Below are 11,452 nucleotides of genomic sequence, written 5' to 3'. Positions count from 1 at the left end.
CATGCCTGTTTGCAAAATTATGTTCAGTATGAAAACGTACATATAAAAAAATTGAACAACAATAACAAAAACTGTAAATACAACTTAGACTGTAAATGTATAATTTATCTATTAAATTTCAGTCCAGGCATGAGTATTATTGCACCATGACATTCGCAATTTTTCTAGCATGGATAGACAAAGATAGTTACACCACCAACAAAACTCTAACTAAATCAGTGTGTTATTTTTTTGTGCTTTAATTAGTCTTGTTAGGATTATATATGATATGAAATGATATTGATTAGACGTAGAAAATACAAATAAATCTACTTAAACATTTTCTATTGTACCTTTAACAGATTTTTAACTTCTTTGTAGTACAATGGCTCTAAATGAAAAGTTCAGCTGTGTTGGAGTTGTGGGCAGTGCTCTGACATGTTGCACTTTGGGCAAACAAGTCCCACCTTGGGGGCCTTTCCTGATCATGTCCCCCTGTTTCTCTCCCACTTCACTTCCTGTCAGTTCTATGCTAAACTAATTCTCAATAAAGGCAATAATTCTAATAACACATTTTGAAAAAAAAAAACGAAATATAAACTTCTTCATTAAACATCTACTATAAAATCACAATGTACTGTATATCAGTTCAGAAATACTGTTGTGTGGAACAGGATGTCAAAATATTAAAATTTTTCTTTTTTTACATGTATTTATCCAAACTCTCCAGAGCTTCCTTTTTTGTGTACTGTCTCCATTCATGTGGAATCTCGCCCTTTCCTTGGAATGTTTTATTGTAGTATGTTTCTAGATCTTTCTGGAATCTGCACACAAACCACTTCCAGTACGGCAGCTCAGAGTGGTCAGGGGTGATGCTCCAGTTAGCATATTTGCGACCTGCTTTTCTGTATTCTTTCCAGGGGACTTTATCATCTGAGGAATTTGGGTGAAAGGATCGATCACTCGCTACTGCTGTTGTACAGATACTAATAGACAAGTTTGTTGTTTTTCTGTAATGCCACCCATTCAGTCCAGTATTGCGGTGGAAAGAAACGCTGTGATCTCCAGGATGGCCTTCCATTGTGTTGGTGCAGATGGCTTTACAGAAAGGACACTGAACCCAACAGCACTGACAGAAGTGCTCAATCAAATGCTCATCTGGTGTCTTCCTGCATTTCTCCATTTTTATGTCATCAGTGCTTTTAAAGCCGTCTTGTAGCTTTGTCATCTTTTCCTTTAGACTGTCACTCAAAACGTTCTCAAGAAAATCCAAATCTTTAATTTCACTGAGATCCACACATGAGTCACCTGTGAATTTCAGCTCATCTGTTAGTGTTGTGGTGAAGCACCTGAACCACATGTTGCCGTCCCCACTCTTACTCTTGACCGCCACTGTAGCTGCTTTCACTGCATTACATACAATCTGCTCCTTTTGTTTTAGATTTCCTTTGAAAATATTTAAAATCAGTTTGTTTTGTTTGGTGAAGTAGCTTTTCACTTCATTCTTTATGAAGAATTTGAAGTGTCTTCTGGGATTATGAATGTATTCGATGTACTGTTCAAAGTCCTCCTTTTCTGCAAGGGATCTCAGAATGTGTTTCTCCAGATTTGGTCTGTTCTCACGTAAAGCTTTTATGTCAGACCTCATCTGTGTGGCCAAATCATTCGCAGTTTTGTTGTAAACTGCTTGTAGAATAGATGGTTCGAGTTTGCTGCAGATGAATTCACTCAGTATGGTTGTTGTTGTTGCTCCTTTGTAGTAGTTCTTGAAGATGTTCCAATACTGAGTTTTCTGCTTATCAAGATAAAGTCTTGGGTCATTTGCTTCTCTGAATTCTTTGTGGAGTTCAGTAAAAGTCTGTCTTGCAATCTCACACACGTGGAGACTCAGATCTATGATAAATTCCCTTTTCAATTTGTATTTTTGGCTCACGGATTGATGTTTCTGTACTGATTTTTTAACACAATCTGTTATTTCCTGAACAAAACTGTCATTGTAGCCTCGTGTTCCAACTGGTGACTTCTTCATTATCATTTCAGTGTCCTGAATAATTTTGTGAGTCAGATCCCTTATTGAGTAATGAAATTCAGCATTTAGGCCCATGTTCTCTTTTGGCTTTTGAGTCCCCCTTAAATATTCTATGCCTGACATAATTTTTTGACCGAACCGATTGAACATCCCAGTCTTGCTTTACTTAGAGCTCTCGGCAGCTTCCGCTGAAGATGACATTTCATCAGAATGCTCCAGATGCTTCTTTAGCATCAAGTAGTCACAATAATCACTCCGGCGGTCTATCAGTTTGTAGTCTTTTTGTTTTAAGCGCTCATCTACAAGAGTCAGTTCATGGATTTCAGATAATATCCGTGTCACATCCTCCCAAAAGTTAATGTCTGTCAGTGGAGATGTGTCTTTGGTCATTTCTGTGACCCATTTACTCCACATTGTGTCAAACTCCTCCTCTAGCATATGTTCATCTGTTCCTGTATGTTTCAGTCTCAAAGCTAGTTCCTTGCTCCGACTGAAAAGCTTGTTTTCATACTCTGTCCTTCTTTGATCCAGCTGCTCCCTGGCTTTTTTCTGTTCAATTGCTTCATCCAACTTTCTTTTTGTTACCTTCACAAGGTCATCATGAAGATCTTTGATTCTGGTTTCAAATCTTCCTCGCCACTGACACAGAATGTCTTTGTCTTTGTCCTCCTCAAAGTAAGACATGATTGATTTTTCTACCTGCTCCTTTGTATTCCTCATGTCAGCCAACAAGTCATTTTCCTGAACCCTAATGTTTCCATTAGCAATTCTGTTGTAGAATTTGTCTTCAATGCCATTCATGGCACTTCTGAGGCTCCACGTCCAGTCGCTGTACTTAGTTTCTAATTTTCTGTATACCGCAATCTCAAGAGTGTTTTTGAAGCTGAACACAAAGTTTTCATTTAGCAGTGCATTCCACAGATCATTAATACGCATTTTAAACTGTGACATTGTAATGCCACTAGATTTGGAAGCTTTTGAGAGAATGGTGTCCTTCAGCTCCTGAATATTTCTGCTGTAGTTTGGGTTTGGTGGTGCCATTGGTGGACTGCCTTCCCAGAGCTGTGCAAAATACTTCACATCTTTCTGAACGTCAAATGCAATGACATCACTGAAAAACTCTGTATCACAGTCTTCCTCTTTAGCAGCAAGTTTAGTCATCTCATCCAGTTTCTCCTGCAGTCGTCTCCTTCCCTCCATGTTTTTCTCCCCGGCTGTAACATCTGAAACATTTTGATGCACAAACATGCAGCTTGGACTCAGTCTGACCTTCTTCATCCTCATGAAGGCCTGAACAACAATCTGAAGAATGTCCTGCATCTCAGCGGTATTTTCTCCAAAGATGTTGATCAATGTCATATTTCCAAGACCAACAACAAATGTGGCCATTTCATTATCGTGATTTCTTGTTGATCGTCCGGCCAGTTCTAGGGCACGAAGTCCTTCAGTATCAATGACCAGAATGTAGTCAAAATTTAGCAGTGCGTTCATCTCCGACGACACTCTGAGCAGCTGCATGAAAGCTCCTCTGGTGCACCTGCCAGCACTGACGGCAAATTGCAGTCCAAACATGGCGTTCAGCATGGTGGATTTCCCGGAGCTCTGAATCCCTAAAACTGACAACACATAGACTCTCTTGTTTCCCAGTTTCTGGATGAGTGCATCAAGAACAGCAGTAACCCAGATCAGGGGAACATGGGCAGCATCACCATCCATCAGCTCCAGTGGAAATCCAGAAATCATCATCTCTGCTGCAAGACTTGGAAGAGAGGAGAAATTAAACTGGAGGTCTTTTTTGCTTTTCTTCACAGATGAACATGATTCATATATCTGACCGATCTCTCTCAGTATGTGCTCCAAGCCAAAGGTTGCAGCTTGTAGTTTTTCTTTGCTCTGCTGTATTCTTTAAATGGAAACTCTCCATCCGATGTAAAAAAGGTTTCATCACTTGCCACTAAATGTGTGCAAATATCTGCACTGAGACTACCTGTTAGACGATAATGCCATCCATTAATTCCAATGACTCTGTGGAAAGGAACACTGTGATCTCCATCATGGTTTTCTATGGTGTTGGTGCAGATAGCTGTACAGAATGGACACTGAACCCAACAGCACTGACAGAAGTGATCAATCAGAAGCTCATCTGGTCTAAACTGGAGATCCAGTTTTTCATCAAATGTCTTTGTATTGAATTTATTACTGATCTCAGACATTATAGCAAGAAGTTATTTTCTAATCACATCTTTTAGGAGGTTGAAATCATCAGCATCGTCATTATTAACTCCACTGAGGTCTTTTTCAGAGAAGATCAGCTCATCTACGAGCTGCTGTGTGAACCTCTTCAACCACAAACCAACATCTCCACTGTTCACTTGAACGTGTTCAGTAGATTAATGTGCTGCTTTCATGATCTTCTGCTGCAGGAGTTCAATGTTCTCCTTAAAATTGGGTAAAACACTGACACTGAACTTAGCAGTGATGTACTGACTGACTTCATTTCTGATGAAACTCTTGAAGTGATCTCTGGGATTATGAATGTAGTTCATGTATTTGTCAAAATTCTCCTCTTCTGCCAGTGTCTTCAAGATGTGTTTCTCTAGATTAGATCTGTTTCCACTCACCGATGGACAATTTGTTTTACCGTCCAGCACTGACAGCAAACTGGAGTCCAAACATGGCATTCAGCATGGTGGATTTCCCAGAGCTCTGAATCCCTAAAACTGAGAACACATAGACCCTCTTGTCTCCCAGTTTCTGGATGAGTGCATCAAGAACAGCAGTAACCCAGATCAGGGGAACATGGGCAGCATCGCCATCCATCAGCTCCAGTGGAAATCCAGAAATCATCATCTCTGCTGCAAGACTTGGAAGAGAGGAGAAGTTAAACTGGAGGTCTTTTTTGCTTTTCTTCACAGATGAACATGATTCATATATCTGACCGATCTCTCTCAGTATGTGCTCCAAGCCAAAGGTTGCAGCTTGTAGTTTTTCAGATACTCTCTCAAGTTCAACTTGTGCAGCAGTCATTTGCTGTGATTTATCATGTTTCTTTTTAAGATTTAGGACTGTTGACCATTTTTCATCATACTCATGAAGAAGGGCTGAAAGGCTTTCAGTAGTGTAGTTGTCTAGCAGGATGCCCAGCCATTTCAGAAAATATGCCACCTCATTTCCTGCTTGTGAATTCAGTTTTTGAATAAAGATTTGGATAAACTGACTTAAGACAGATGTTCGTTGCTGTTCACGAATTTTCAGCATTTCTGATTGCTTAAAACAATTGTTCTTTTCTATGTTGCTTCCCTTATGTAGTTCTCCTAATGTAGGTCGATGAAGTTCTTTATTCTTCTGGCACCATTGATGCCACAGTTTTCCCTGCAATGGCAGAAATGATTCTTTGATTTTAGTCAGATCTTTATCCTCCAGTAAAGTCATCATCTGCTGTGCTGCCTCTTTTCCTTTCCTGCAGTCATCATCATCAACCTCATCTACTCTGATATCAGAACATTTGGGCACATCTTCAAGTTTGAAAAGGGAACATGATTCAGTAGACAAGAGCCCATTATTTATAGCTCTTCTGATTTCTTCAAATACAACTGACTGATTTCTGCCTTTTAAACCAATTTTATATTTCCCTTCCCGCATTTCTGTGAGAGCTGAATCATTGTCAGTAAGAAGGCAGATGAGTGGCTTTGAGTCCTTGTAGAAGGCTTGGATCTTGGTCATGCTTTTGTCTTTCTTGTCAAGTTGTGGTAAAATAGCAACATTTACAGAAGCCATTTCAGTCAGGATATCCAGCTGCGTTTCATGGGCTCCTGCATCACCATGGAGGTTACAGAACGCAACAAAATGAGTAAATCTGTCTGTTTCCTCTCCAGATGGACAGTACCAGGCGATCTCCACCACTCCATCCATCAACACTCTGGTTCTGCTGCTGCCTGGGCAGTTCCTGTGGAAGAATGTGTTGTGTTTCTCATTGATCAGGCTGTTCATTAGTTGAGACTTGGATGAGGACACTTGGCCAAACCTGAAGAAAGCCACCATTGGGGTTTCTGCCTTGTAGACTGGCAGGAATTTGCTAGAGATTTTACCTGTATCATCTGTTGTCTTCCAGCTCTTGTTGATTTGTCTAAATGTCCAGAGTGGGAACTCAATCTGTTGTGAGAATGGATTTGGTACAAGAAGAGGAAGAGCATACTGACACTGTGAGAGTTTAGTCACCATGAGTTGCTTTAGGAAACTATCAGCACAATGAAACACAGCCATCTGAACATCCATTAAATGGACTGCATTTCTTTCATCAGAGGGCTTAGCAGTTTCTCCAAAAATATTATCAAAGGCATCACCATCATCTTCAGATGATTCATTGTTCCTTTGTTGTGAGTGATGTTCATTATTCTCTATAATCTGAAGGTATCTTGCTCTGTAGTCCATCATCATCAATTTCTGTAGAAAAACTGAAGCCAGCTCCTCTTCTGCACAAGACTCTTGAGACTGTGATTGTACAGTTGGCTTAAGGAAATCTACAGTTCTCAGTCTGGCTTCAAGATGAAGCCTGTCAATGAGTTGCTCTGCACCTAGCTGAAAAATACAGTACCATAAAATAGGGTAGTTGAAAAGAATGTTAATTTGTACGCTTTTAATACATTAAAAACATACGACAAAAATGAATATGCTCCCTGATCTCATTGTTACATGTATCTATATGTAACATTTGCGTAGCCTACATAATTGTACATTTAAACAGACGCTGACAGCATCTAAAACAAAAACATTATTATTTATATACAACTGTAGAAACATAAAATCTATTATATCATAAATATATTTGAAAAATATATTTTCCTAATGACAATTTTATGATTTGTTTATATACTACAAACACTTTTTCCATTTTTATCACAGAATAAGGCAGAATATACTGTAATAAATGCTATGTCAATTAGCACTGCATTATTCATATACTTTATTTATTACCTGGAGATGACTTGAAAAACACACATAAACCATATATTGTCGCAATCTTGTGTTTTAATGTCTTCACGCTTCATCAGTCCAAACGTTTCTGCTTTTTATTTAGCTTAGCTACAGCGATTGCTGGTTGCTTAGTTATTACTTCTATGAGTCCGTCTTGGACATTCTGCGCGAGAGCGCCCTCTGGCTTCGATTATGAATGAAACATGCACTGCATGGGATTGTTGAGTGGTCCGTGATGTTCACATCGCCTCATTTCCGATACGAATAAAGCATCACTGAAACATCACACATCCACTGATTAATTACACTAATATATATTCAATATTTATAGATTCAATTCACTTCATTTTTGTACCTCTCTAAGTTGTTTATAGCCTAAACAAATAATTTTTTTAGATGCTATGCAAATTTTTGAAGTCTATGCAAACATAACCGCATTCAAAAATAAAAATACATATGAATACCTTTGAGATCAATGTTGGAATAGCCAGTTGGAATATGAATAACGCTCTGAAAAAAATAGGCCTGTTAATTATGCATGTAAGTTCTTACCTTTTCTTTATCTGCTTTATCAGTTTGGACCAGGTTTCCCAAAGTCTGTGCATTAGTGTCACCAATGCTTACTGTTTCTGCACCTTGATTTTATGAAAAAAGATGAAAATATTTATTAGCAGTTATTTTAAGAGAATTAACATTATTAGCAGTATGCCCAAACTTTAGATTCAAGTACAAATGCATCTTGTGTGCAGATTCTTTTGCTAATTCAAAAACATTCAGTGTGACTTACATGTTATTGATTCACTAACAAATGCCATAATAAAACTATGGACAATACTGTACATTCATGTTAAATATCATTAGGATACATAAAAATTAAGGTTAATGATCTTTAAGTATTTTGGAGATCAAAGATTTCTTTAGTGATGAAAATGTATTAAACTCAATTAAAACGAATTAATTTTTATCCACTTTTTTATTACCAGAAGTCAATCTGTTTAATAGGGCTAAGCAACTATTATAAGCAACTATTTTTCAGAATCAATATCTGACTCACTGAACTGAAGCTATCATTACTTTCAGTGATGTCTGTTTTGAAATTAAGTTTTGTGTATTTAAGGTTTGTGAAATTTAATTCAGCGTCTTCATTGCTGACAATTTTTTGACAGACACTTGTAGCTTTTTTTTTGAGTGTTTTGTAATGCATGATATTAATACATTATATTTTTGTAACAATATATGAAGAGTGGGCAGGGGCTGGGCAGGGTGTGCACTTGAACCACACTTACAAATACCTACAAATACTAATGAGATCATGTTAAATTTAAAAAAAATGTAGAGGCAAAATTCCACAAACAACTTCCATAATATTTATAATATTTGAATCTATTTATAATATTTGCAATCTTGAATTGCAGTATTATTTTTGAATCTTGAATTAAAATTAAAAGTTGAAATGGAGTTGTGGTAAATGTAAGTCATAAAATGAACGTACAAGCTGTGATTTGATATGTTCCACCACTTTGATATTCACTGTCTTGCAGGTCTCTTAAAGTTGTGTACATCTCTCTGGTGTAGCACTGCTGATTATTGTCTGTGAACAGACGCTTGATTCTGTCCATCAATTCTCTCATCTCTGATTGGTTGTTCATGTCCTTGCTGCAGGTGTGATATCTTCCTCCACATTTCTTCAGCAGCTGCTCCAGAACAGAGTTGTTCTTCAGGTCATCTATTATAGTATCACACTCTTCCTTTCTCTCATAGGTGAAGACAATAATCACAAATGAAAGAACTCGATCAGAGAATATTCTCTGTAGCCATTCAACGCCCATCTTATCAGCATCTGTTAACTGGCCCAGTCGCACAACAAAGATGAAGGCATGGATTTCATTTTCATTCACTAGTTGACCAATAACACGATCGAGAGGTTTGAAATCAGTCTCATGTGAGCCAATCATGTTGATCACTGAGACACAATGTTCTGATATCTTCCTCTCTTGAATGATTTTTGGAAATTCTGCATTTTTATGACAGAGTTGTTTCTCTCCAAGTAGAATGTTGTCACATCCAAACTGGACAGCATCAGAGCTTCCAAACACTGCAATGGTCAAATCGGGATCACCGTGATCTAAAATAAACAATGCAGAGCTGTTCTCAAATTCAGAGAATGTAAGAACACAACATAATATATGTTAATGAAATAGTGCTTCTTATTGATACAGTTTTGTCATGACAACTCTCAGAGAGTTTAGCATGGTAGTATACATGACAATGTTAATGAATAGATCTGCTACACTGTTGCTGCTGCTGTGGCAGAGCCAGTACCGAGACTATACATCAACAGACATGCTGCTGTGAGCATGTAGGAAATACTGCTGCTGCACATATAACTGCTATAATACTGCTATATTATATATTATATAACTGCTATAATACTTCCGAGACTATACATCAACAGACATGCTGCTGTGAGCATGTAGGAAATACTGCTGCACATATAACTGCTATAATACTGCTATATTATATATTATATAACTGCTATAATACTGCTGCACATATAACATATATGACATAACTCTTCATATATAGCATACATGAAATTATCCCGTAGCAGATCTATACAGGTGGAGCTGGGGAAGGTGGAGGGTTTCTGGTGCACTCTGCAATCTATCGACCTGTGAAATCTAGAGTTTCATGACAGAACTTTGGTCTAGTTGCATTTCTTACCCGTGTTGTTGTGAGATGAATCATTAAAGCCTGAACACATATGTGCTACAGTTTTTGCATTACCATCAGGTTTCGGGTTACTCCCTTCTTCTACTGGTTTCACATGATCCTGGAGAGATAACAAGAAATTATTTGTTTCTTATTACCATGATTTTTTAAAGGTTGTTTAATTCTGCAAGTGTAAAAGTGTGTATGCATGGATCTCTGAAGTATGAGGACATCTGAACACACACTCTTACAAATAAAGGTCCTTTATTTCCATTTATGGTTCCATGAAAAACCCTTTAACATTTATTGAATCTTTCCATTCCACAAAAGGTTCAGAAAAGTCCAAAAAGGTTATTAAGATTAATGAAATATTCTTTACACTGAGAAAAAATTGTTCTTTCAAGAACCGTTCACTGAAAGTTTTTTTGGGGAACCAAAAATGGTTCTTCTATGACATCACTGCGAAAACCCCCCTTTGGAACCTTTATTTTTAAGAATGCAAAAAAATAAAAAATTTTAAAAACATGTCTTTATAAGTTATATTCTTCTCTCTTAAAAAAAATTATTTGAACTGTACCAGCACATCAGTGAGCAGCAGACAGCCCACCCTGATGCTTTTCTCATCTTAGCTGGGGATTTCAACCACGCAGACTTAAAGACTTTCCAACACAGGGAAATAACACTCTGGACTTTGTTTACACCACCCAGAGAGGAGCCTACAAGGCCCTACCCCTTCCCCACCTCAGTGCCTCAGACCACATCACTGTCATGCTAATGCCTGCATATAGACCGCTCGTTAAAGTCACCAAACCAGTTCACAAACAGATACAAGTGTGGCCGGAAGGGTCGTCAGAGGTACTTCAAGACCACTGTGTTTTAACACCACTGACAATATTTTTAAGCAGGCTGCCACATACAATAACACCACAGACCTCCAAGAGTACTCAGAGACTGTCACTGCCTACATCACCAAGTGTATTGATGATGTAACTGTCACAAAGACCATCACTGTCCTGGCCAACCAGAAGCCATGGCTGACAGGGGAGGTCTACAGGCACCATCTCCCTGCTGAATGAGCTGAACGCCGCCTTCGCTCGCTTTGAGGCACAAAACAGCACCACTGCACAGAAGACTCTACCTCCACCCGGCAACCCGGTGATGACACTGTCCCCGGACAGCGTGAGGAGATCCCTCAGGTCCTTCCACTCCCCCCTCCCACTAACACACTGTGACTTGCACCAGTCACTTTGTGCAGCATTATTTGCGCAGTAGCAAGCGAAGTGGAGCTGCGTCCCGCCCACACTCCCGCAGAGTCGATCGCAAGCACATGCCCCTGACCCCGCTTTAATTAGGCTGACTGCTGCAATTTTTGTCTGCTTAGAGGATTGTGTTAAAATAAGGTAAATACAACTCAATTTCCTCCTAAAGATCCCGAAAAAGTCCATTGGCGCCTCAGTTCACTCAGAGAAGCTGTCAGTCTCAGCTGTCAATCATGTCGTCACACTTCCGTTTTTATAGCTTCACTTAACTAAAACCAAAATTATTTAAAAAACGAACACTTGATCTTACATCAGCGTGATAAAATCTACATCAAATGACAAAAGCCATCTTTGGAAAAAAATTATTTGAAGTGAAATTTAATTATTTAGTTTGTCTCATGTCCCATTAGATTACATGGAGAGGGCAGGGTTTATGACCTATACTGGGACCAGCCACCTGGGGGCGATCGAAACGCGATGGCTTCACTTTTTAAGACTC

The 11,452-nt window shown here is 38.6% G+C and overlaps 1 protein-coding gene across 1 annotated transcript in view; it reads right to left on the bottom strand.

Annotated features, from left to right (window-relative positions):
- Nucleotides 1-296: 296 nt before the first annotated feature.
- The window catches only part of urgcp (upregulator of cell proliferation), a 17,075-nt gene continuing 5,919 nt past the window's right edge, over nt 297-11,452 (bottom strand). Inside the window, 5 exon segments of the mRNA XM_016519235.1 lie at nt 297-3,545; nt 4,650-6,586; nt 7,535-7,617; nt 8,499-9,107; nt 9,707-9,815. Coding sequence (XP_016374721.1) covers nt 683-3,545; nt 4,650-6,586; nt 7,535-7,617; nt 8,499-9,107; nt 9,707-9,815 — 5,601 coding nt within the window. The 3' untranslated portion in view covers nt 297-682.

The sequence above is a fragment of the Sinocyclocheilus rhinocerous genome, unplaced genomic scaffold (assembly GCF_001515625.1).
Source record: "Sinocyclocheilus rhinocerous isolate Xijiao unplaced genomic scaffold, SAMN03320098_v1.1 scaffold898, whole genome shotgun sequence".
NCBI lineage: Eukaryota > Metazoa > Chordata > Actinopteri > Cypriniformes > Cyprinidae > Sinocyclocheilus > Sinocyclocheilus rhinocerous.
Note: the sequence above shows the minus strand (reverse complement) of the source record. Positions and strands in the feature narration are given on the sequence as shown.